This window comes from Ailuropoda melanoleuca, chromosome 6 (assembly GCF_002007445.2).
Source record: "Ailuropoda melanoleuca isolate Jingjing chromosome 6, ASM200744v2, whole genome shotgun sequence".
Classification (NCBI taxonomy): Eukaryota; Metazoa; Chordata; class Mammalia; order Carnivora; family Ursidae; genus Ailuropoda; species Ailuropoda melanoleuca.
Window position 1 is genome coordinate 17361419 of NC_048223.1, and position 27992 is coordinate 17389410.

Below are 27992 nucleotides of genomic sequence, written 5' to 3' on the forward strand. Positions count from 1 at the left end.
GGGAGAGGAAGAAGCAGGCTCATAGCGGAAGAGCCTGGTGGGGCTCGATCCCAGAACACTGGGATCATGCCCTGAGCCGAAGGCAGACGCTTAACCGCTGTGCCACCCAGGCGCCCCCTACACCCAGGAAGTCTTAAACAATGCCCCCCCCCCGACAATTAGTGGAGTCTCGTGCTCTGCATGAGACTCTCAACTTCTGCATTTAGTGCTTTTCAAGATCCATGTGGCTGTCATTCACATGGCTAATGAGAAACGGTAGGGAGTGTCCTAGGTCAGGAGCCCTGGAAGCAGAATCTAAGTGAGGAATCTGTGTGTACGTGGTTTATTGAGGGAGAAAGAGGTGGAGGAAAGGGAGGGGGAGGTTGTAAGTGAGGGTGTCTCAGTAAAGTCTTCACCGTGGTATGATTCATGAAGGACTCTGGGGTGTAAACTCTATCAGAGTTGACCCACTTGAGGCAAGGGTGCTAGGCTTTGTATCCCTATATCGATTGCCCCCTTCCATTTCCAGGTGAGACATGGTATGGACACCCCCACTCCAAGGTAATGGTTCAGGTAACTCAAGGACCCATGGCTGTAGACGGTCACAGGTGTAAGTACTTGGCCGTGGCTTTTGCAGCATTTGGGGGATGAGGGTGCAGGCTGGTCAAGTGGGTTTGGGAGGCACCAACAGCATCTGCTACTAGTGGCCAGACAGACCCCAAGATCTACAGCACCTGAGAAAGAAGGGACTCGTTAGCACATTCTATGCTTCACCACTTAAATTTGCAACTCAGTACCTGCTTCTCTGAGTCTGTCCGATTGATTTTCAAGCATTATCTCGCTTTCACCCCCAAGACCATCTGAAAAGATGAGTAGCACCTAGAGGAAGAGGAAAGCAGAGAATGGGATGATGTGAAAATGAAATATGTAATTGGGGAGGAAGAAACAAATGAAAGAATGCAGAGATGGGACATCGAATGTGACATGAGTACCTGTCCTTGCGATTTAGATTGATCCTTAAATGTATCCCACAGCGACTGCAGGAACTGCGCATTCAGATGAGATGGCCCATCGACGGTGACTTGCAGCAGGCTGTCAAATATTGCTTTCTGGTAGATTTGGAACTTGGCAGGGAATTCTCGGTCATTGTTCACCTTGAAGGCCACGTTCACCTGCACGTCTGAGCCTGCCCCGCAGCTGACCCTCCTGATGGAGCTGATGTCCTCTAAGATGCCTGGGAGGTAGGATCTCAGCCGGGGGTGGCCGTGGAACAGCGGCTGCCCCAGCAGGTGGGTGGAAATGTCAAACCCGACCACTATGTCCATAAAGCAATCTGGAGACCAAGGGAAACAAGGCCAGATTAATGAGTAGATAGGGGCAAGTAAGAGAAGACCAGGCAGACAAAAGTAGTGCAGTCATGGCATTGCCCAGGGCTTGAGGGTCCCTAGTCCCCAGTGTTCAAGAAGGAATATATTGGCTGCTTGAACAACAGGTATTTCCTCTCTCCTCTTCAAAATATTTCAAGTTCCAATAGCTATTTCAAGTTCCACTCATGGTTTAGCCTCATTTTCAGTGGCTGGCTCTGTGTGTGTGTGTGTGTGTGTGTGTGTGTGGTGTGTGTGTGTTGTGTGTGAGTGTGTGTGCATGCATGTGCAAATTTTCTTATTTTAATGACATATTATGATTCATATAATCATAACATATTAAATATTTGAAATATCTTTAGAGATTATTTAATCCAGAGGTCACAAACACAAAGGGCTACAAAGGCCGGGTGGATAATGTAAAGGAGTTAGATGGGCAGGGAGCAGAGAGAATGAATGGAGGACAACGACCCATCTGTTCACTGCTCAACTCCTGCTGAGACTAGCCATGTGGGAGAAGGGGCCCAGTGTGGTGAGATGGCCTGATTTTTCCAAGGAAAGCCTGAAATCTCCATTTTTCATGTGAAACCTTCAGTTTGTAAAAGCTGTCAACTAATTTTAACAAGTTGTCAACACTGGGCAGGACCAACACTCAGCTGCAAGTCGCCATTTGGTCACTGCTGACCCTGCCCAGCTGCTCCTTTTACACGTGAGGAAATTGTGATTCCTGGAGTTGCTGCTACCGCACCAGAGCAAGAACCTGGCCCTTGGAGTCTGGTGCCGGGGCCCTTCCCACCACTGTAATGTGCTTCCAGCCGAGCACCCCAAATGGAGTGTGGATGATCTGGAGAGCTTGGAAGGACCAACCCATTCTGGGAAAGAAGCGGCTTCAGTCATAACTCCAGAAACAGAAGCACGCTGAAGAATTTCTGCGTGTTGTACAAATTCCACAAAATGCTATCATATCTTGAGGTGCTGTCCTCCCAGCCCAAGTGTACAGAACTTGAGTCCTCCACAGTCACTCTCAGCTGGGGCGAATGGTGACCTCCGCATCAGATGGCTCCTTGCTGTCCCTTCATTTCCTTCCCTCCCTGCTCTCCTGACTCACTTCCATGACCCTCCTGGCCTTTGCAGTCGTGGTGTTTGTGACCTCTGGGAATCAAATAATCACTAAGGACAATTCAAATCTTCACTATGTTATGATTATACAAATGCCATCATTAAAACATGCCCACACAAAGGCTCATACAGACATACACAGAGAGACACACACAGGAGCACCAAGTCCCTTACAAGATGGTTTAACAAAGTTAAAAGAGTAAAGCTGCCAAGCAGCCGGTGTCTGTTTTACTGACTTCCCGCTGGACGCAAGGCATTATTCTAGGTCCGCCACAAGTGGAGGGGGCAGAAATAGGAGACTGAGTTTCGGTGGTAAAAGGGGCACAAAGCCTGGCTTGCAGTGAGGGGACAGGGCTGACCAGAAGACACAACCCAGGACATCCTCCAGCCTCTGCACCCTTTTCCTTGTCTTTGAGGGAGGCTGGCTGATCCCAAGCTTCCTGGAAACAGAGGAAAGGTCTATTCTCACTGCACACTCTCCAAAAATATGTTCAGCTAGAGCTAGCCCCCAGGACAACGAAGTCCCAGGAAGGTGGCAATTAAATCAAAAACAAATAAAGAGCAAGGGGAGCACTTACTGGTTTTCCCGCAGCTCTGGCAGATTTCACGAACCATTCTTTTTTTCACATCCACATTCATTAATTTATTAAAGTCTTGGAGGGTGACTATTTTTTCGGAATGGCCTGTTAACGGCAGAAGTTGCTCCTTATGAATATTTCCTATGCCCCAAACCAGGACACAAATTCCGAGGTTTCTCAGGATTTTCACTTCATCTGCCACATCATAGTAGGGATCCCCGGATGTGATAACTACCAAAGTTTGAGGGACACCAGCGTTTCTTCTCCCACCGGAAGATGGATCAAACATGGCTTTCACTTTTTTAAGGGCCAGGTCCATTCGCGGAAACCCCTTGCTCTTAGGAATGCTTTGAATTTGAGTCTTCAACTCCCGTATAGTCAGAGAGTTTTTCAACTCGATAATTTTTTGGAAGCCACTCCCAAATTGAGCCAACCCGATTTTTATCTTCTGGTTCTGAATGTTAAAATGATCAATTAATTCTGACACGAAAGTTGTCATGGTAACAAACTCTGAGTTGGAGACCATGTCGGAGCCGTCACAAAAGAAAACCACATCGGCTTCTTGAATGTCACACCCTGCCATTGGGAAAAGCAAAACAGTTATGTTCCTCATGATTATTCTAAATGCTCCCTTTCCTCGAATACTTCAATTGCTTTACTAAATCCCCACAGTAGTAGCAAATTGAGATAAGTTAACAGAAGAGAGAATCACCGATTGACCCTCAAGAGGGAAAAATAGTGGGAAGGAGAAAGGTAATAGACTTTGTTCCGAGTTTTAATATTTATGTGATTCATTTGAAAAGTCGCTTAGAGAAAGAAGTTTGAATAGATTGAATACGTTCATTAAAAAGTAATTGCAAAGGCTAGAAATCCCTTCGACATACCCAAATTGGAAGGTTCACCCAAGTCAAGGTAACAAGACCCCTGTACTATGGTTAGTATTCCTGTTACTGTTAATGCTACCACTTTACATTTGTGTTGAGAATTACCATTTTAAGAAAGAAAGGTTTTTGGCATACAATAACTGTTAATATTCATGACCATGTTATAAGGAATTAATCTAATTTTATAGGTACATAAATGGAATTCAGAAGCTAAGTAACTTAACTAAGAATACACAATTGCTATGCAGTGGAGTGGACCGCCTCATTCTTTGTATCTTTAAATCCAGCATTTTTTTCTACTGTAGTTCTTTATAATATCATAACCCAAATATTAAAATGTAATGGGACATGTGCAAATGGCTAGTAAACAGGGAAAGGAGTCATCTCCCTGAAATCCAGTGTGAAATGTTCCATAACCCAGGGATAATCCTCTACCCTCAGTTCCAATCAAATGCAATGGCTGCAACCAGGGCAGCACTAAAGTGATTACTAAAGGCAATTGAGACAAAAAATGCCCACTGTCACACAATTCTTTCTAAGGGTAGTCTGGTAGACACAAAGATGGGCTGCCCAGACAAACCTTCAAGGAAGGATTTGCTGCCCAGCTGTGGGAGTGTGGTCAACAGAGGGCTCCTTCAGGGTCAGCCTCACTGCAGAGAGAGGTCTTGCAAAAGACCATGCCCTTCCTAGGGCAGCCCACATCTGGGGACTAAGTGGGAAGGGGACATACCCACCCAGCCGTCTTAGTCTGATGCTGGGCAACACTGATGGGCAATACACACTCTAGAGCTCTTTGCCAGGTTTGGAGCTCTGTCAGTCATGCGTCGCTGTGTGACTTCTTCTGCCCATCCTACTTTCCCACTTTCCTTTGTGGGGTGTGAATCCCATCCTAGACTCTGCCTCAGTATCTGCCTCCAAAAAGTAGGCATGGGAGATGAGAATAAAACAGACTCCATCTTTGTGGGAAAAGACTGTAGTCCTGGTAATGTACTAGATTTGGTGGAGACCCGATGATAAACAGGAGGCCACGCCTGCCCAAGGAAGTCATAGTCTTGTGACAGACACAGATAAAGAAATAGCAAATATGTGTTCAGTGCTACCACCAGGAGAAATAGAAGGTGCAGAATCTGGGAGATTCTGGGATCTGGGATGACTGTCAGGTATTGGGTCAGGAAATTGGCAAACAAAGGCTGAAATGTGACAGGCAAGCTAGATGTAGTGAGGGAAAATGGACTGGTGTGTTCATGGCAGGTAGAATGCTGTGTACAAAGATACAGACATATTTCAGATTGACAGGAGAGATTGTGAAGTGGGGAGTGGCAACAGATGAGGTTGGAGATGTGGGCAAGGCTAGATGAAACTCAGAAATTCAGAAATTGTAAACCGTAAGCAGAGCAGTGACATATCCAATGTGTGTTAGGAAGATCACTCAGCGTTCAGAATGGACTGGAAGGTGGCAAGACAAAGGGTGAGGAGACCAAATTTCAGGGTGGGAGTTCAGGGACAGGCTAGAACAGGCAGAATTGAGAAGAAGGTCCTGCTGCCTTGGGAAAAGTCACAATTTTTTTTTTTTTACAGATAATACCATCATCCAGTACCTAAAATCAAGGAGATGAATTCATTACTCACTTTGAGCTCAGGTGGGAAATCTTACACTTTCCTCAAGTGTGATGCCTGCAGCCTATCCTACCCCAGTGGTATCTCATGGAATCAACTTGGGTCCCTTCCCTCCTTGCTCCTACCCACCAGCCTCCATGACTCCATATTGAACTTACATATCCTTCCGTCTGTATTAGTGGCCCTTATCTAGAAAAGCACATTAGATTACTTCAGCTTCCTGTGGCCCTAGAGAATGTCTATAATCCCATTTAGACAGCCCTGGATCTTTGAAGACAAAGTCTATCTGTCAAACCATGCAACTCTGAGTCTGGCCTATAACTAGTGTTCAGTGTTTGCATTGAGACCATTAATGGAATGGCACAAGAGGCCCTGAAATGGAGTAAGGTGACTATGATCCTAGGTAGAGTTCCTTTCTGCCAAGAAAAAGGCAACAGGGTGGCAAGACCTCAAAGAATGTTTCTGAAACTTGCTTCCATAAGCTCTTCAATGCATACTGTGGTGGGAAGGCAACTTTCAGATCTTGCTCAATCAGTGCATTTTTTTTTTTAGAGATAAGAAAACAGCCTGAGTAGAGAAATGTTTAGCCCATGGCATACAGATAATGGGAAGCTAAGATTTAATTTATTTTTTTCTTAACCTTCTATTGCTACCCCCATAGAAACTTTAAAAATCACAACTTACACTCATGTGCATTGATACACATACTTTCTTGTAGAGGCAGGTAAATATCTTTCAATTTGTTGAAATTATCTACATGGAAAGTCTTGCTTTTATTCCCTGCCATAGCCTCAAGTTCAAGTTGGTCAGCCTGTCCTACACCCACAGCGTAGATATCAATGCCTTTGTTTCTTAATTTCAATGCTGTCTCGTTGAGCAGATTTCGGTCATGGGATACCCCGTCAGTGATGACGATCAGCATCTGCTTCACGTTTTGCTGGATGCGGCTGCCATATTCCTCCGTGAACATCATGTTCGTGTGGTCAAGAGCCCTGGCAGTGTAGGTATCCCCTCCGGTGCTCCTGCGCCTCCTTAGGTGCTCGATGACTGAGGATCTGTTTGAGTATTTCCCAAGGTGGAAAAGAATCTCAGGATAGTCTGAGTATTTGAGAGCTCCAATCCGAACTCGGTCGCTGCCAACATCTGCTTTCTTCACCAAATGGATAGTTAGAGCCATCATGTTTTCTTGCTCTTGTGTGTTTATGCTGCCTGAATGATCCAGCACAAACACAATGTCCAACACTTTAATATTTTTACAATCTGAAAGAAGAAGAAGGCAGGCATCACAATCTTTCTGCCACGCATTCTACACAGACAGCTGAGAAGGGAGAGCAAACCATGAAACTACTATGGCCGAGACGCTGCATCTCACTTGTTAAGGAGGCTGTTGCCATATTTCAGAGTAAGAAGCTGAGGCGCAGTGATGTACAACTTGCCCAGATCATGATTCCACGGACATTGTACTTGACAGTGACTCTGCAATGGGTGGTTCTTAAGCCACACCACTCTGCTCTCCTAGATCTCATTAGGACATGTGATGCGTTTTCCTAGGCAGGCTTTCAACTGAAAGGAAACGTCAGAAGGTAGCTCAGTATCAATATAATGGTGAGATATGACTGATGTTTGCCAAACTGGCCTCATGTTTTAAAGAGCTCAGAGGCTCTCTGTATTAGCTGGGATTTTTATCCTACTCCCTCTGGCTCCAGCTGTCTTTTCAGCTTCTGCTAAGCAAACTCTCCCATGTGCACATGCCTCTCTGCATTCATTTGTGCTCCTTCCCCTCACCTCCTGAATTAGAACCCAGAAAGGCCCCAAGTAGGGGGAGAGCTAAGGCCTATCACCTCTCCTCAGCCCCAAGCTCTCCTCCACACTGGAAGTCAAGTGAGCACTCTGGATAGGTCTCCAAAGTGTGGGGTTTCTCTCCCCTCTTTCTCTTCCCTCAGTACCTTAAGCACAAGCCTTCCACAGTTTCACTTTCTCCACTTTCTACCTGCATATGGTAACTTCAATCCTTATTTCTGGCAATGAGGTCTCAAATTCTCAAGTCTAAGATGCTTTGGATGAGTCCAGACCATATCCGTAGGAACTTGGGGCCATGACGTGACTTGATGTTTATGAGTCGATCTGATGTGTGAGTCAGCTGAAATTTCACATAATGCTATAGGCAGGGCCTCCACAAACATTGTGTTTACCCAAATGAAGAAATACCAGGAAGAGCTCCATGGATTTCAGAGGTGGGGTTGTGGCCTTAAGGCCAACCTGTCTTAGAATGTCCCAACACTACCAAGAGTTTGAGAATCATTGCCACTTGAAGCTATTAGGAGAGAAATTGCAGTGCCACTGCCTAAAAGTCAGAGTTTACACTAAGATATTTTGTTAACTTTGTGAGAATTTCTCACCCAGAATTCTGAATAATATAGTCCAAGGGAGGTCTCTTTGTTGCCAGGGGAACAACATACAACAAATTTACCAATACTTCAGTACGTTTTCTTAGCTGTATCCAAAACACAGATAAGGGCTCGTGGTAGGTTTAAAAGCACAGGTATTTTTAGTCTTATGTGTGGATTTATAGCAAGGTCTCATCCAAGAGCCGTTAAAGTTGATGGACTCAAACTGAAGATTGCTTGACACAACTTGAAAGGCACTACAATTTGTGTGAGATAAAAATGATGATCTTGAGCAATCATTTTTAAAAAGTAACAAATTAAAATTTTCCAAAGGGAGAGATGCATGAACAGCCAGATGTAAAATACCTCACTGATAGAGGTGGAGAAAAATAAGGTGAAGGAATGAAAACACACATTATATTTTTAAAATAAAGAGGGGTTTTTGGGGGGTGGGTATGCTTAGAATATTGGATTTAATTTAATTAAGAGGAAGATGAATTTGTATTTCTAGTTATTTACAACTTGACAATGATTACAGGTAGGCAAGAAACAATTCTGGGGAATCATTTGGGATTAAAAACTTCCTCTGGAAAATCTAGGTATGCAGGTAGTAAAGAGTTGGAAGTTCAATGGAAAATTCTGCGACCTTTTTGGAATAGATTTGAAGTCTTCACAGCCAGAATACTTTATTGCCAAACTGGCGGACAAGATTGTTAAACTGGAATATTCCTGGAGGTCACAGATGTTTTAATACAACATAAATAAGACCAAAACTTAACACTAAAGTCCAGACGGAGTCTAAGCCCGTGGTATAACCCACTGTTCACCCTATGAGGTCAACATCTCACATCCCAGAGTCCTGAAGGATAACAGTGTCACTTACCATGGAGAGCACATACACGAAAAATGAGTTTGCTTTCTATTGCCTTTAGATCATCAAAGCTCTCAACTTGGAAGACCAGGTTGCCATCCCCACTGATCTCCTCCAGCTGCGTCCTATTGGCTCCATACACCCCCACAGAGAAGATGACCACGCCTTTGTCCCGAAGAGCTTTAGCAGGGTCTCTCACAGCATCTTGTGCTTCTCCATCCGTGATGAGAATAAGAAACTTTTTGATCCCAATACGGGCCCCCTTGGCGGGGGTGAAGTATTGATCTACAGAGATTAGTGCGTTTCCAGTCAAAGTGTTTTTGTCGATGAGAGACATTCTGTCTATTGCATCAGAAATTTCATTTTGTGTGAAGTATTTATTAAGCTGGAATTCTTCCCGAGTTTTATCACTGAACTGAATGACACCAATATGAGTTCTGTCTGGACCTATCTGAATCTTAGCTAATAGGCTTTTCATGAAGGTTTTCATTTTTCCAAAATTTTCAAGTCCTATACTGCCAGAACTGTCCACCAGAAACATGATGTCAGCCTTCATGTCTTCACATCCTGCGTGTCGTCAAAAAGACCAGAGATGAGCCAGGTTGACATGATTTTCAGAATATAGAGAAACAGTAAGACAGAAATAAATGCATTAGTCAGAAAACATCAAAAATTGACTCAAGCACCTGCTACCGCATTTGAAAATTTTATCTGCTGCTGAAGCGGAGGCCCGCTGACTACAACCCTGAATCAGAAATCCACCAAATTATTATCCAAGAAGTTTAAAAGAGAAAATGCAACTTCCAAAGCATTTATCCATCATTCATTTATTCATAATTCTTGAGGTCTATGAAACGCCAAGCATCAAGTTATGGGTTAAAGGTTGCGATGATGATCCAAAAAAAGGAATCAGAGAAAAAACAATCAATTCCCTACACTCATAGGACTAATATTTCAGGGTTTTATGCATAATGTAGAAACATAAAATTCTAAGGAATCTTTATATAGCATTATTTTCTTGGGTAACTTAAAATGATTTGATGAACACTATAAATCAATATTAAAAATTGGGGTGAGAAACTTTTACTAGAGATAATAACTACGTTAATAAGCACATAACAATTCAGCATGGACTGTTCCTTTATTTATATATAAAATTTGTAGATATGTTACTGACTAGAAATGGATGTATTTTTGTATACATACATATGTGTATGTACATGAATCCACACATAGAAGACCAATTTCTATAAGCCATAGAAAAAAAAACCCAGTGTTACTAATTCATTGTACAGGTGTGTGCGAGTACACCTATCTCTCTCTATATATATATAATAGGTAAATATATTGTTGTTAGCATGTATCTCCTTGGTCTACCTGCTGAAACTGCCATTCTCTTAGCAGTCCTTCCTTCAACACTTACAGAGTCTATCCCATACTATTTGAAAATAAGCAATTAGCATTAGTCAAAGAAGAATAAAACAATGCTTATTATTTTTTAATAGTTTGTGTAAGGCCCACCAGGAAACATCAAAACCACCATTTAAGACTCAAGCTGGGGCCATCTTGAAAGTCATCAATAGAGAGGTCACTAAATATATTTGTGGCCTTGGCAAGGCCCCACTGCTGTGAAGTGTGGAAGCCTCCCTTCCATTAAACATATGTAAAAGGAGTAGACTTTTACATGTGGTTTCGTATTCACGGGGTCTACCTCCTTTTATCTGTTTGTGGCAAGACTTCTTCCCATCCTCTAATATCTAGTCTCCCATCCTTCTATGTCAATATAGTTTCAACTAGACCGATGATCGCCCAGGAAAAGACCATATTTCCTAGCCTTCCTTGAGGCTACATGTGGCCCTGTGACTAAGTTTTGGTCAATAGGTATGAGCAGAAGTGACTTGCCCACTTCTGGATCTGAACATTAAAACAATTGGGTGTGGTGAGCTCATATGGCCCTTTCTCCCTTTCCACAAATGCAAGGTGAAGAGAACTAGGTATTCACTTTTGACCTAAAGATGGGAGCCATTTGTTGAGCATGGAAAGGCTCTCCGCTAGAACTCACCCTGGACCATTATACAAAAGAGAAATAATACTCCACATTGTGTAGCTTGGGGTCTTTTCATTACAGTCTCTTTTCTTCTCCCCTAAGCAACAAATACACAGTGTCCCGCTCCATCTGCATCTGCTCTGAGACTGGTCAGTGTTTTTTCTAGGTCCTCAGGCTTCGGTTCCTTAGTTTCCCTGTCTCTGTTGACCATCTTATGGCTCATTTCTTTGTCCATAGCTTGTCTCCTCTTTCAGGTGTGCCAGTGTTCAGGCACCGGCCCTGCAGCGACCTGACCCACAGGTGCTGTCCTGCACCTCCTCATGCTGGCCCAGGCCTGTCTCCCTTGAAAGGACTGAGATACAGCCTATCTTCCATTTCCTGGAACCCTTTTACTTCTCTTTGCATCAACCCCAGGAAACGTTGGGGAACTTTTACTCTTGTACTCTTTCTAGAACATCCTGAAGACCCAACTACTGTCCATAATGGGGAGAACAATGAACAATTTTGTGATTTAGGATTTTGCTGTGAGCTCCACTTATTTGCTTATTCTATGTTTCTTTTTTCTTTTCTGTTTTTTGCTTTTTTTATGTTGTTAGTCTGCATATAGTACATCGTTAGTTTTTGATGTAGCGTTCAACAATTCATTAGTTGCATTGCTTATTTTTTTTATTTTATTGACTCAGAAAATCCCAAAACTTTTTCACTTCTGTAAGTTCAAATAAGTGAGAATTCTTTTTCTTTCTCATCAATGAATACCTTAGCCAACTCCTACAATAGCTCCTTTTTATGTAGCAGTTACGATGTGCCCACGTGCATTATTTTAAGTGGTCCACATGCATTATCACCTTCAAGCTTCCCTATAGGCCGGCATATAGGGATCAAGACAGGTAGACAGTATGTAAACTGTTCAAGGTCCACAGCTAATAAGATTGGAGCTTGAACTTTGACTCATTGACTCCAGCATCCTTTATCTTAACCAACAAGTTAACATGCCTCTCAGCACATGAAATTTTCATGTGCTAATACTAGCAATCAACACATATCATCTGTAATTAGTAAGTAGCTATTACTAATAAGAGAAATCACAATCAGATACAGGACTTTGCAAATTGTTCTTCCAAACTTTTGTTACATGATTTTTAGTCAGAACGAAAATGTAAATATGTGTTTCTGTTACAAATAAAAATAAGCAATTATTGTATGTGTACTAGATATGCATTCATAATAGAGAAATGATGGTTGATGTGTATTATGCTAAACCTATAAGGATTCTAGGATGTAGGTGTTACCATTGCTTAATAGATGAGGAAGTTCGAAGGTCAAGTAGGAAAGTGAGTTGGATCCCAAAGCCAGAGCCCATTTTCTTTCCACTGTGCTCATCTGCTTCAATCAGCGCGTGCGCGTACACATTCACACAACACGCACACACGTGCACACACAGAATAGAGTCTCTTACACGCCACACCGGTGGGCTTTGTCAAGGCCACAACACTCTTAGCAACCTTCCTACTTATGACTTTCAAGATGGTCTCAGGGCATCTGTCTACCTAGGGATTTTCCAATCGTGGCAATTGGCCTAAAGGGGCTGAATCCCTCCCTAGTGATAAAGGAAGTTAGCAAAATGTTAACCAGACAACCGGTCACATCACTTCTCGTCTCAGCCCGGCTATTAGTCTGCCCGAAGTACCTAACGAAGTATGGGAAATAAAGCCTTTTTGTGTTTTGCTTACCTTTTTCAGTGCAGATTCTGTGAACCACTTCATTCTTTATGCTTCTTAAAGAATCAAAGTTCTGCCCAAAGCTAACCCTTTCTTCTCCCCCAGCAATTTGTTGGAGTTGTACTTTTATAGCCTCCCCAATGCCAACTGCATGGATGGTGACTTGCTCAGCCCTTAATCTCTCAGCAGGCTCCAGGACGTCATCTGTGGACCTCCCATCAGTCAGCACAATGAGGTAACAGGGAACCTGGCTTGTCCTAAGCTTCCTATCTTCTTTTATTATTGACAGCGTGAAATTCAGGGCCTCCCCGGTATAGGTGTTGCCTTGAAGCTGCTCGATGTTCAAAATTGCGTTCTTTAAGTTCACATTATTAGAATTGTCATTGATATAAAACTCCACTCTCATCTTATCTGAATACTGCACGGCTCCAACTTGGACTTTGTCTGGGCCAATGCTGAACATTCCTGTCACAGCCAACATAAATTCCTTGATTTGCTCGAAGTGTTTTCCCTGTATGCTGGTTGAGCCGTCAATGAGGAAATAGATATCAGCCTCTTTTGTATCTATACAGCCTGAAAAAAAAAAAAGTGGAAATTGCATTCTTCGTTAATTATAGAGACTCTGGGGAGAACTTTGCAAGAGGGTTTGTAGAGGAACGTGAGGCCATGAAGTTTCTAGAGAATGAGAACTCTTCATTATTTGCACAGGGTCTTCCTGCTTCCTCAAACCTGTTCATGCCCATTCTCACCTTGAAATTCACAACATGATGGGAAATTGAAACAGAGTGGCACCCAGTGCTTTGTCTCAGGTCACACAGCCAGTTAATTAAAAGGAAAGACCAGATTCCCAAGTCTCCAGGCTGAAAGTTAAATTATTTTTTCTAGTATTGACATATGGCTTTTTGGACAGTTTATACCTTAAGAAATGGAATGGAGGAGATGACTTACTGCTCTTACTTCTCCTATAACCTCTTCTTCCCAGAGCAACTAGAATACTGTATTTAAAACTAGAACCAGAAGGGGGAGTGGAGCATGGGAGACTATGGACTCTGAGAAACAAACTGAGGGCTTCAGAGGGGGTGGGGGAATGGGATAGACTGGTAATGGGTAGTAAGGAGGGCACGTATTGCATGGTGCACTGGGTGTTATATGCAACTAATAAATCATCGAACCTTGCATCAGAAACCAGGGATGTACTGTATGGCGACTAACATAATGTAATAAAAAAAACATTAAAAAAATAATAATAAAAAAATAAAAATAAATAAAACTAGAACCAGATCATATTATACTTCTACTTAAGTGGTTGATCATTACATTTAGAATTTAAAAATAAAAAATTGTCCTGAACTTTCTCCCTGCTTTTCTCTCAGACCCTATTTCCAGCAATTCTTCATCTTACTCACTGTACTCTAACCATGCTGGGCTGCTTTCTGTATTTTTGAAAGTGCCCCAGGGCTTTTGCACTTGCCCTTTCCTCTTCTTGAAATATTCTTCCCCCTAAATATTCACATAGCTGGTTCCTTCTTATCTCATCATGGATATGCCAACTCAAATGCCAATTCTTCAAAAAGACCCTCTCTTCCCCTCTAGCTAAAACACATCAATCGTTGCCTATCCTATTACCTTATTTTCTCTATGATACCCATACTTTTTGAAGTTATCTTATTCATTTGTTCATGAGCACAGACTGCTTCCTGCCACAGAGTGTCAGCCCCACAAGGGCAGAAACTGCTTCCTACTCTGTTTCCACCTAGTACACCTGGTACATCACAAGATTTCAACAAAAAAAAATTTTAAATAAAAGAGACCTCAATGTTCCTTCCTTTGTTGAGTAGATTCTATGAAAACATGCTTTAACTTTACTAGTTGTCTATTTACAGCTCTATCAACTATTCGCTGAAATCAGGGAGGAGAAAGAGCATACTTTTAAAATTTAGGTTATTTGTGCAATTATCTGGTTGAGTATGTGAAATGATCTTTAAAATACAAAATAATTTAGTCGTTTCACAATATTTTCTTTCTTTCTTGACAGCTTTTTGGGCAACTTGGAACTATTGACACTACTTCAGGCTATGGGAGTTGGTCCTTAAGAAATCAGAAATACTGGAAATAATTTGGGACCTGAGAATTAAACTATGAAATCACTACCTAAAATATTAGGGCAAAGATAAGCAGTTATCTGAAAAAGACAGGATTAATCTCAGACCAGCAAAACTTAATAGCAACCAGAATGGATTGATTTATATACCTAATGAAGAAGAATCAGGTGTTTTTCAAATAAAGACAGTGGTGGTCAGCAATGAAGAAGAGAAAAAACGTGAGTCACAGTGGGTAACCAAGGCAATGACCACCTAGCCCACCTGGAGCTGTGCTGTCCAATACACAAGCCACTAGTCACATGTTGCTATTAAAAGGTAAATTTAAACTACTTAAAATTAAGTAAAATCCAAAAATCAGCTCCTTAGTTGCACTAGCTGCATTTCAAGTGATTCACATCCCCATGTGGCTGGTGACTATTATATCCAACACTGTAAATATAGAACGTTGCCATCATCACAAAATGTTCATTTGGACAATGTTGAAGAAGAATGTGTCCCCTGACCCAAAGATCTCACCTGTACAGTTATACAGATATATATAGAGAGAGATTTATATTTTGACTTTAAAATAGAGTCATCTACCTAACTGAATGACACTAGACTTTCAGTCATAAAACTAATTCCGTTGCAATGACTATGCAACCTCCAGCAATCTCTTGGTTTCAATTTAGCTTCTCACTATGGGTGGCTATAGGGAGAGAATGTACTTCTCAGAGGACATGAATGTCCCGGTCCCTGCACACTAATCCTCATCATAAATATAACTGTCACTCTTTCTCTATACATCAGTCTCTTGGTTTGATTAATATGAGTCTCTCCTTGATTTAATGAAATCTGACTTAAAAAACTGGGTACTCTGCGACAGATGTGGTGGCTACAACGACTAAGTCAGTATAGGTTGGTTCTCCATATTTGACCATTCTGAAATTACAAAGCTGGCCATCACACTCTGGGCCATGGCAAATTCACTAAGGTCAAGGTTCTCAAACATTGCTAACTGTTTAGAGAGGAGCTTACTAAAATGCAAGTGCCCAGGCCCTACTTTGAGACTGATTCATTAGGTTTTGGGGAGAGCTTGGGCCAATGAATTAGAAATAAACTCCCCGGGAAACTCTGATAAGTTTGCAGCAGACACTGTTGGTGCTTCGCCTGTATCCGCTCAAACTCTACCATTTCTGTGCCCACTGGCTCCTAGCACTCTCACGCTAAGAGCTCACACCTGTGTCTGTTTGTGGGCAGGTGGCACTCGGAGTGCTGGAACCCTCTTTGCCTGGGACAATTCTAAGGTTTAACCTGCATTGTCTCTAGAATGACCCTATAGAATTGAACCTCCGTGGGACTTGGCTTATCATCCTTCCCTTCCTGGTCCCAACCCTACTTTCCTACCAATCTCCAGTTTTCCCTGGATATATTTTCTAATATATCAATTTCACACAAGGCCTTCTCTGACATCTATTCTGAGGAACCCAACCTGAGTCAGGTACCAATTTTTGAGAATCATCTATCCCCCTTACATGGCCCTTGCCTCTAGCCTTGATCCCATACCTTCCCATTTAGAATTTCTATAATGGAAATACTCATTTTTTTTTTAAATCACATCACTGCAAACTCTCCAAGAGAGACCACACTACACATCCCTCCTATGCCCTCATAGTTGGTACTGCCAAATTCCAGTTCCAATTGTTCAGAAGCATTTTATCCACAAAGGAAATGTGTGAAGACAGCAGGTGTCTCGGAATTAGGTAAACACAAAATCACATCAAGTATTTCTTGGCATGTACCTTTGAAAAGAACTTAGGAAAACTACAACACATTCACAGTGCATCTTAACTAGAATATCTTCACTAGAATGATGGAAGACAAACATAATAGAAAAGATCAAAAAGTGCAAAAATACTCATGGTTGTGTGTAAAGATATAGGTGCAAGGATGATATTATCCAAGACTTTTAGAAGGGAAAAATATGTGTAATGACCTATATATCCAACAGAGTAGGATATGTTAAACTATATTCCATTCACACCATGGAATTTTATTACCAAACTAAAAAGAATGTTGCAAAATAATATTTAAGGAAATGGATGAAAGTTCATGATATAAGGTTGACAGAAAAGTGGGTAAGGAAGATAATCCTGGTTATCTTATTGTCTCCTCCTATACTAATCGAACCCCCAGTTTTTAGCAACATACTTGACTGCCCTAAATAAAGACTACATTTTCCAGCTCCCATTTTTACAACTAGGTGTGACATGTGACTAAGTTCTGGCCACTGGGATGTAAACATAAATGATATGTGTAATTTCTGGGACTATCTTTGAAGAAAAGGAGGTGGAAGCCTGCCCACTTCCTTCTTTTCTATCATTCTTGCTTGCTGGATATGAATGTGATGCCTGGAGAGATTATCTGGGACTATGATCTGGGAATAAAAACCACAAATGGCAAAAAAATAATAATGTGGAAAGAGACAGGTTCCTGAAACTTTGGTATACCACACCAGCTCTGTCTGCCTACCTTAGGACTTACTTGTGAAACAGAAAAAATAGTTTCATCCTCATGGTTAACTGCTAGTTTTATTTCTGTTGGTCACACCCAAATGTAATTGTAACTGATACAAATTACACAACTGTATATTTGTACACTGTATGATACAATAGCCACCAGCTACATGTGGCTATCAAAACTAAATTGAATTAAAATTAAATGTAAAATTCAGAAAAGTTAAATAAAATTCAGATCCTCAGTTACACTAGCTGCATTTCAAGTGCTCAATAGCCACACGTGGCTAGTGACTGCCTTACTGGACAGCGCAGAGGGAGAACATTTCCATAATCACAGAAAGTTCTGTTGGACAGCACTAACACGTGCAATGCTATACCATCTTTCAAAAATGTGTATGTGGGCAACTGGGTGGCTCAGTCGGTTAAGTTTCCAACTCTTGATTTCAGTTCATGTCATGATCTCAGGGTCATGAGATTGAGCCCTACATCAGGCTCCAAACTAGACTTGGAGCCTGCTTAAGATTCTCTTTAACCATCTCCCTCTGCCCCTCCCCCTCCTAAATAAATAAACAAAAATAAATAAATAAAAAAATAAAAATAAAACGTGTGTGTGTGTGCACATAAGTAATATGGAGAAAGAAGAAACCAAAAGAGAAATAATGAGAAATAAATGTTAAAAATGATTTTATCTGAAGGACAGGATTATAAATGATTTCATTTTCTTCCCGTTCATCGATATTATTAACCTATAGTTAACACTACTTATTTACATTTTATTGAGGTACAATTTACACACTAAAAAATTCACCCTTTGTAATCATTTGATGATTTTTAGTAAATTTATAAAGTTCTGCAACCAGAACCAAAATCTAGTCTTAGAATATTTCCCTAACTACTAAAGTGCTGTCATACAATTACAGTCAGTCCTCACTTCTGCCCCTACTCTAGGCCACGGCTCATATTACTTTTATAATAAGAAAGTATTTTTTTTTAAACATACCAGTTCTGTCAAGGTCCATTTGCTCAGCACGAGTAGAAATTTGGGACCAAATTTCATTCCGGAGCTTTTTCTGGAAGTTTTTACTGTAAGTTTCCAAGTCTGCATAGGATTTGAGCATGGAAACCATTTGTCTCGGAGGGTAAGATGCTATTTCTTCTAACTGGGTTTCGTCAGCCCCTTGGATGTTCATGCCGAATACAGTCACATCCTGCAGCCGAAGTTGTATTGCTACATCACGCACCTCATCAGTAGATGGTCTGTGAGTGACCAAGACTGCAATCTGAGGCACTCCCTGTGCCTTTCTGCTGCCACTTGACTCTGAGAAGGCTTCTAGCCTCATCTTCTCAATGGCAGCCCCAGCATTGGATTTCCCAGCCTGGACAGAAAGCTTCTGGATTTGCTCCTGAAATTCATACTGGGTTGTGCTTGAATTTAGAAGCGAAATAATGTTTGTTCTATCACTGTAACTCATAAGTCCAAGGCGTGTGCAGTTGTACCTCACATCCATGGAGGCGGCAATGTTCCTCAGGAAATTCTGCAGGTTCCTTAAATTTTGTCCTGTGCCAACTGACTCATCCACTAGGAATATGAGGTCAGCTAATGAATCTTTCTGACAGGCCACTGGGAAGGGAACTATGGAGAGAAAAAAAGAGTATGAGGATTAGTACAAACCACTGGCCCAGAGTGAGAAAGGCACTTTACAGATTGTCAAAAGGCATTACTGAAAATCGAGGTAGTCATGACAGTTGCAGTCAGCATTATTCTCTTTTAATAAACAACAGATAACAGTTCTGAACAAGACTTACAAGGTCACTGACTTCAGAGTCTTTGCAATAATGTTCCTTCTCTCTGAAAAATGCTTCTAACCAACTTTTCTCTCACTCCCCACCACCACCACCATCATGATCCTCATGACCACTCCACCGCCAACCACCACTACTCTCACCTTCACCACCATCACCACCCACCAATGCCCTCACGTCCCCTTCTCCTGTCACCACAACCATCAACAACCAGCAACCACCTATACCTCCACCACCAGCATCTCTACCGCTACCTCTACTACTACCAACGACAATTACCGACCTCCCTCACTCCCACCAACCACACCATCACCCTGACCGCCGTCTCTACCACCATCACCACCTCCACGTCCACCACCACTCTCAAGTGCTAGGATGCAGGGATGGTGTAATAGAAATATCTCTGACCTTGGGAAGCTCACACTCTATGGGGAGGACAGATAACTAGATTATATTATTTCAGTGATCATGAGGAACTAAAACAAGTAAGTCAACTGAGTTACTATTCTGGGGATGTGGGAAGAGGATTAACTTACTTGGGATAAAAAGAAGTCAAGGAAGGCCTCTCTAAGAGGATCGCATTTGGGCTGAGGTACGAAGAGAAGGATTCAGCCACATGTTCTGAAGGAAGAGGAATTCTGGCAGAAGGAACAGGAGCAGGTGGGAACAAGCAAGAAGCTGAGTGGCTGGTGACTGTGAGTGAAGGGAACAATGACGGATGAGGCCAGAAAGAAGTAGCGCCTAAGTCATATGGGCGTCACACGATCTTATTTAAGTCTTTAAAATATCACCCCAGTTGCTGAGGAGAGAGAACAAATTCAGGGATATCCACTAAGAAACAACTGCCCTAGTCCAGGAAAGAGATCATGTTTCTTGGACAGGGATAATAGGAGGTAAGATGAAATGACGGGGTAGTTTTGATACATGAATTAGAGGTAGAACAGAGAGGGCCTTGATGATAGACTGGATGCTAACATTAAGAAACAAAGGGGAGGTGGTGAAACTAGGTTTTTGGCTTGAAGAACTGAGTGGATTTGGGCGTTATCTTGGAATACCAAGACAAGGAAGACAGTAGAAAGAACAAGTTGCAAGGGGGATTCGAGAGTTCCATTTCAGTCATGCTAAGTTTGGGATATTATTGAAGATGCCAGGTAAGCAGCTGGTTGTATAAATCTGGCATTCAGGGAACAGTACACCATATGCACAGAAAATGCCTACTCCAGGCACAGGTGAAGGAACTATATCTGTGGAAAGCATAGCCAAAAGATAAGCTCAGTCTTGCCAAGAGCTACCCATTAGGATTGTGAGCTCTAGAAACCAGAAGATATGTCTTATCTCTCTCTCTCCAGTACCTGGTGCCTAGTGAGAACTCAAATTAAAAATAATTCTCATAAATGTACCAACGCACTCTGCACCCACACAGTTAGCTACAACAAACTCCCGGCATGGCCTACTTGGGGAAGTATTTATTTGCAAATAGCTATTACTATGAATAATAGTAAACTATGTGCCAAATGCCATACAAGCCATCTCACCCATATCAAGGTAGGCACTGGTATCCTCACATTATAGGTAAGGAAACTGAAGCTCAGAGGGTAAGTAACTTATTCAAGGCCGTTAGCAGCCAAGCCAGAGTCTGAATCTAGACCTCACTGACTCTGAAGTTCTTTCTCTTAACCTCTAAAGGCAAGAATAGTATCACATCAAGCAAAACCTTGTGGTGCTATATTGCTGTGAAGTAAAGTAGGAGAGAAGCACAAAGCAGCACACAGAACCCTCTAAGAAGGTAGTAAAACCCAAATGTCCTGCAGAGCAGAGACTAAGCAGCACCTATACAGATGGAGAATCCCCCAGACCCTCAGAGTGGATGGTTACAGGAGGGTTTCTTCTCTGAAAGAAGAAGAGCATAAATCATAAGAATTTGCTATTTCTCCAAGGCAGCAGGAGTGCGAGATCAGGAGAGTGGAGGGAAAGGGATTCCCTGGTGTCTCAGGAGCAACACTAATGGTGGTAGAACCTTGTAAATACTCACTAAAACCCATTTCCTCTTCTTGGGCATAGAGCTAGACCTGACTTCCCTGCCTCACTCGCAGTTAGGTGTGGCCATGGGACTAAAATCTGGATAATAAAATGTGAGCAAAAATAGTGTGTGTCTCTTCCAAGCTTATCCCATAAAAATCCCATGAGTGATCTTTCATCTTTTTTCCCATCCACCAGCTGTATAACAATCCCCAGGGCACCTTGGAAGTCACTATCCCTAGGGCACCTCGGAAGTCATACGTGAAGACAGAAAAGCCACCACCAACCCAAGTATCTGAACAAAAGAGAGACAGATGGTCACCTTGACCACCAGCCCTACAATGTTACAAGGGAAATAAACTTCCTATTATTCAGGGAATCTGTTTGTTATTAAAGCCTGAGCTGGTCCTACTACAGAATCAGGCCATAGCTATAGCCACGGAATTGTTAATGATGGAGCAGAAAGGAAGTTTCAGGGTCATCCCAGCTGCCATGACTTACAAATGAGGATGCTGATGCAAGGCTCAGAGAGATTATATCACTTCCCCAAATTCACACAGGCAGCTAGTGGCAGTGTCTGGGTCTTCTGACCTGTGTTCAGAGCACTTTGTACCACACCAGGTGGTCTCCTTGAGTCTTAGAACTAGGTAGTACCTGCTCGGAATGGCCCATCATCACCAACTGCGTGCAGAAGCAGCAAGGAAAATCCATTTTGCCAGGAACTCTTTCTACTTTCCTCTGGAGAGAATGGTGGGAGCCTCTCATGAATACAGCACACTTACTGGGTGCCTCCCTGGGGCTGAGCACTGGCCTGTTCTGCCTGCCCATCAACACCTCATGGGTTCCTGTCTCAGTTTACCCATTCCTTCCAAATGCTGTCTGGGATCACCTGCCAGGTAAACGATTTAACTCAAGAGTCTTCTGTTTTGAGGTCTTCATGGAGCACTCAAGACACAAATAAAACATTTTTCACATGAGACATTGTAAGTCATGGGGTCATCAGTATTCCTCCTTTTGTCCTAGGGGATCAAGAATGCAAGCAGATGAGAAGGAGGTCTTTTCCATTTCTGTGGGAAATACAGGGATTTTCTGGGGCTGACAGGAAGGCGGATGTGGCCCCTGGTGATTCTGATGGGTGGCTGCTTAGAGATAAACCTGAGAACCCGCATCCCCCAAGGGAAACCAGCTTCAGGGACTGAAGTAAGGTGTTGCTTTCAAGCAGCTATGTGCACGACAGGCATCAACACGGATGATGGAGCCTGAGAGGAAGCGTCTGTGCTGCCACAGGAGAAACCCTTGATGACTCTCAGAAAGTAAGTTGCGGAAAATTTTATGTTGAGGGATGTGATAGCTAAGGGGCTACATTATACAGGAAAGGGTGCTGAGTCAGTTCAGTTTGAGCCATTCATGGGTCTCTTTCATACCCATAAGCTTGTCAGAAAGGGATAAAAAAAGGGGGGGTAATCAGAAGGGGGAATGAAGCATGAGAGACTATGGACTCTGAGAAACAAACTGAGGGCTTCAGAGGGGAGGGGGGTGGGGGAATGGGATAGGCTGGTGATGGGTAGTAAGGAAGGCACATATTGCATGGTGCACTGGGTGTTATATGCAACTAACGAATCATCGAACTTTACATCAAAAAACAGGGATGTACTGTATGGTGACTAACATAATATAATAAAAATATATTATTATAAAAAAAAAGAAAAGAAATATTTCCAATATTTCTTCAATTCAAAGATCCAGTCTACTGTCAAGTACACTAGTATTTAAGGGCAGCTCTTAGAAATTAAAAAAGACATGTAGCATTACTGCGAGACACATCCTAACATCAAAAATGTTAAAATGCAGGGAAAGAAGTGTGTCTTAGATGTGAAAAATAGAAGCACAAAATGATGGCATAACTGAGAGGGGGAATGAGTCAAACTCCTGGCCTTAGCAGGTCCTGACACTCATTAGAGAGATTTCACCTGTAAGGAGAAAGAAACAGTGCAGGGGAGGTAAGCCAACATAGCAGATGGAGGGCTCAAGACCGCATCCCGCTGTTCAGCTTCACTGTACAACCAAGGGTATACTCTTCTCTGTCCCGTCTCATTTGAAAGTTATCCTTCCCATTCTATGTCGCTCTGTACCAGCTGACAGGCACTTACTGAGCATTCACCATGGGCCTCACATGACGCCAGGACTGTGAGATAGAACTTCTTGTTTTATCTGTAAGATGTTCATTTATTCCCTTATTAAGAAATACATAGAATGCTAGCTCATTGTCAGGCACCATGGAGGCCTGAAGAATACAGAGATACATGTAAGTGCCCACTTCTGCCCTCAATGTGCCACCAGCTCATTGGTGGCAGGGACCAACACAGAAACGAGTCATCATTCACTCTGGAAGTGCCTCTGTCATCAAGCATGCACAGGGAACTGTGAGACACAAAAAGAAATTTGAAAGGAAAGCCGTCCAACAGGATAGGACAGTAGGGCTGAGATTTAAATGATGTCAGGAGTCATCCAAGCTCTAAGAAGATAAAGGAGTGCAAGAAGATGCCCGTGGGAGAAAAGGCACAAGCAGACACGGCAGTCGGAGTGGACAGGGACGTGTAGAAATGTCCAGGCCTTCAGTGCCTCGAATCACGAAAAGCAGAGCGCGAGCTGCAGGAGACGAGGGTGCGCGCAGAGCCGCCTGCATGGGACCCAGTCCTTCCTTACCGTCTACACTGTGAGGGGCCGCTCCGTCCCTGTACTGGGTGGCCTCCTTGATGATCTGCGTCATGTTTTGGGAAAACGCGCCAAGGTCCCTGGCCGACCGGAGGTTGAAATGAAACTGAGCGGTGGCCATGGCCTTCAGCTCCTCCTCAGAGGCACTCTGCAGCCCCACGGAGACGATTCTCACCCCGTCTTCCCGCAGGGCCTTGGAGGCCTCTTCCACGTCATCCTCGGACTGGGCCGAGGCCAGGACCACCAGAATCGGGGGAAACTGCTTCTTGTCCCTCCCGCCGGCCGGCGCGGAGAAGTAGGTCCTGTGCGCCTCCCGGAGAGCGTGGCCGGTCCGCAGGGAGCCGCCCAGGAAGCCCAAGTTCTTCTTGAGGTGGTTCAGCATGGGGTTCCTGCTCTTGAACGTGCCCAGCTGGAACTCGCTGTGGAGCCGGTCGCTGTACTGCGCCACGGCCACGCGGTACTTGTGGGCCTCTATGGGCAGACTGCTGACCATTCTGTGGATGAACGCTTTCACGAGGGGGAAGGACTTAGTCCCCAGGTGGTCGGAGCTGTCCACCAGAAACACGACATCCGCATACTCAGGGCCCGGCTCTATCGAGATAAAATGACGACAAACCTAAACAAGGTGGTGGCTTGTTCAGCCTTTACATCTGAGACCACAGTGCTCACTGGAGACTGTGTCCTCGGTTAAGAGTAACTCAGAATCCCAAGGAAAGTGTCTTCTGGAGGTCAAACAGAAGAAACTCTACTGGCTTTTGTGAAAATATCAAACAAGAGACCTTTGTAAAATGAAGCAATAATTCTTTTCCTTCTCAACTCGATACCAGAGACTTTTTTTTTCTTTTTTTTGGTTGTGGAACCCCAAACTCTGATAATATACTAAAGAATAAACAAGAAAGCCTCCCAAGTGGCCTGTGGATTAAGAGTGACTTTTAGAGACCGTATCAAGTAAGCAGGTGTCTTGGGTTGGAGAGTTTAGGAGCCGATCTGAGACAGGGACTGGGGGAGGGGGCAGCCTTCACTGAGGAGAAGCAGGACAAGAGGAGAGAAGCAAAGCACCATATTTGCCTGATCTGGGAGGACTCTGGAGCATGTCGCTCTCTGAGGCAAGAGGGCCGGTTTGTTATACTCCTCTCTCAGTCAGTTACTGGCTGCAGACCATGCCCAGGAATTTCAGGGAAGGAGCGGAGGGCTACTGGCACAGTCTCCTGCATTAGCTGACTCTAGGAGAGCCAAGCACAATTCTCCTGAGAAAGTGGGCCGTGTTTGTGAGCTGTTACAGGCAGTATTCACAGCAGCTGGACTGGGGGTGGGAGTGGGGGTGGGGGGCGAGTGGGGTACCAGCCTGTTAAAGAGAGTCTGGGCCCAAGGGAAGCACCACCAGCATCCACTTTAGCAGTCAGCCACCTCCACACCAGAAATGAGTGACGTGCTGCTAAATGCCTAACAATTGTTCTCTCTTTCCAAGTAACTCAGAACTTTGTCAGGAAATCCTAGGAGGCAGACTGACCTACAAAACAAATACATGGACTCCATTCACAGAGACATGGAACATTGGGACCTAAGCAAATCAATGAATAATTAAAGTTCTTCTAGTCAGGTGTAGCATAATTCTTGCTTTTGCCCCTGGCTTTCTGTCATCTTTGAGAGATTAAGTTTGCTTGACATCACATGCCTCCAACTACAATTCAACGCTGTCTGCTTTGATTTTTTTAGTAAATAAATAAATCCTTTGTTTCTATGTATTAAAATGAATGTTAGTTAAGACACAAAAATGTTTCTTTTCCTAAATGATAATAAACATAAAATGTGTACCGGTACCTGGACTCTGATCTGCCAGTGTTTCAGTCCAAAGGATTAAGACGAATATAATTAGCAGGCTCTTCATTTTGTTAATGAAGCTTTCTTGCTTTTATTCTGTAAAAAATGTTATTTACAATATGAAAAATCTCATTGTATAACAAGAACTAACTACTGGAGAATCTGGGTTGGAACACAATTCACTAAACAAGTACCTGTCAAGTAATGCCAGGTGTGTTTAAAACGCTCATTAAGCATTTGGAGTATTTGCTGCGAACAGAGAATGCTAACGTTTGCTGCGTCCTCACCACGGCTTAGATACTTTTCTCAGTGCTTTACGAGTATCATCTAATTTAATCTTCACAACTGTCTTACGGGGAGGGACAAATACTATGGCTATGTGACATATGAGGAAACAGCCCAGCATGGCTTGGTAAATGGTAGATCCAGGATCCCAACCCAGACAAGGTGACTGTAGACCCCAAGCTCTTAACCACCACACATATGCCTCATATGAAGTCTGTGTCCTCACAAATCACATATTCTTCACTTTTTTTTTTTAGATTTATCTATTTATTTTAGAAAGAGAGCGTGTGTCGGTGGAGGGTGGGGAGAGGCAGAGGAAGAGAATCTTCAAGCAGACTCCCCACTGAGCATAGAACCCTGACTCATGAGATCAGGACGTGAGCTGAAACCAAGGGTCAGGCTTCACTGACTGAGCCACCTAAGCGCCCCCTTAACCTTCTACTTTTATGTCAATAATGACTATCGTGTGTGTTCACACCTTGGCTCCAAAAAGCCAACGGCTACCCATGTCTCTTTCTTCATGAAACCCTTGTGAAAACTTTTCTCGCATTTCAGAGAGATTTAGTTTTACAAATTACTTAAGCTCAGCATTTCTCTCCATGCAGCTCACAATCAATCAGAAATCTTCAGGGGACATTACAATCTTTTAGAATTTCCATCGATTCAGAGTTGTTCTTTATAAAGAGGAAAAGAGATCAAATGACCAATATGCAAAAATAGAGCTGCCTTGAGTGAGATACCAAAGGCGTAAAGCTGGGTTTTTTCTAGAGTTGACTTTTCCAGCAGTTCTTTTGAAATTGCTGATTATTAAGGAAGATTGAAAGAATCATTGGAATCTAGATTTGGAAGAGACCCAACAGATCATTAAGACTAAACCCTTATTTTGCTAAGGAAGGCCTAACAAGACTCCCAGTAGTGGCTGAATCATGTCAACAATGACTTAAAAATCTATATTCATCATATTCTAACATACCACATATTTTACTTATTCATTAATTTTAGTCTTGAGATAATTTGCATGCTGTAAGATTCACCCTTTTAAAGTGTTCAATATTTTAATATATCACATTTAATATATCACAGATACATCCATTATCACTAATTCCAGAACATTTTCATCATCCCCCCCAAAAGAAACCCCATACCAATTAGTGGTTACTCCCCATCCTCCCCTTCCCACTGACCCTGACGAACAATGATCTACTTTCTTTTCTATATATTTGCCTGTTCTGGACATTAATATAAATGGAATCATGTAACATATGGCCTTTTGTGTATGGAATTGTTCATTAACATAATGTTTTCAAGATTTATCTATGTTGTGACATGTACTAGTGCTTCATTCCTTTTTATGGTTAATATTCTATTGTATGAATATACGACATTTAAAAAATCAATTCTATTGATAGACACTTGAGTTGTTCCTGCTATTATGAATATTGCTATGAACATTTGTGTACAAATTTTTGTGTGGATACATGTTTTCATTTCTTGAGGAAATACTTTGTGTAGATTCCTAGGAGTGAATTTTTTGGTCTTACGGTAACTTATGTTTAACATTTTGATAAGCTGCCAAATTGCTTTCCTAAGTGGTTGCACCATTTTGCATTCCCACCAGCGATGAATAAAAGTTCCAATTTCTCTACGTAATCACCAACACTTGTTATTTTCTGTCTTTTTTTATTCTAGTGGGTGTAAATGGGTGTCTTACCATGGTTTTGATTTGCATTTCCCTAATGATGAATGACATTGAGCATTTTTTCATTTACTTATTGGTCATTTGAATACGTTCTTTAGAGAAATACCTATTCAAACACTTGGCCCATTTTTAACTGGGTTATTTATCTTTTTTTAGTGTGTAATAAGAGCTCATTATATATACTGGATACTAGACAGTAATCAGATCCATAATTTGCGAATATGCTCCTCCTACTCTGTGGGTTGTATTTTCACTTTCTCGAGGCTGTCTTTAAGGCGCAAGTAATTTTAAATTTGATTAAGTCCAATTTATTTATTTTTTCTTTTGTTGCTAGGGCTTTTGGTGTCATAGTTAAATGACCATTACCTAGTCAACAGTCATGAAGATTTACTCTGATGTTTTCTTCTTAGAGTTTTACAGTTTTAGCTTTTACATTTAGGTCTTCAATTCATTTTGAGTTAATTTTGCATGTGTTTAGAGGTAGAG

At 42.4% G+C, this 27992-nt stretch overlaps 1 protein-coding gene across 4 annotated transcripts in view; it reads right to left on the reverse strand.

Moving 5' to 3' along the window:
* COL6A5 (collagen type VI alpha 5 chain) overlaps window positions 1-27992 on the reverse strand; it is a 131375-nt gene that overhangs the window by 64092 nt on the left and 39291 nt on the right. For all 4 annotated transcript variants that reach the window (XM_034662018.1, XM_002927736.4, XM_034662017.1 and 1 more), the window contains exons 2-10: window positions 25523-25618; window positions 23693-24292; window positions 18165-18797; window positions 12577-13137; window positions 8812-9366; window positions 6226-6801; window positions 3041-3616; window positions 972-1312; window positions 777-858 (exon numbers count right to left, since the gene is read on the reverse strand). In XM_034662018.1, the coding sequence (XP_034517909.1) occupies window positions 777-858; window positions 972-1312; window positions 3041-3616; window positions 6226-6801; window positions 8812-9366; window positions 12577-13137; window positions 18165-18797; window positions 23693-24292; window positions 25523-25589 (3991 nt within the window). In that variant the 5' untranslated portion in view covers window positions 25590-25618. The remainder of the gene's footprint in view (window positions 1-776; window positions 859-971; window positions 1313-3040; window positions 3617-6225; window positions 6802-8811; window positions 9367-12576; window positions 13138-18164; window positions 18798-23692; window positions 24293-25522; window positions 25619-27992) is intronic.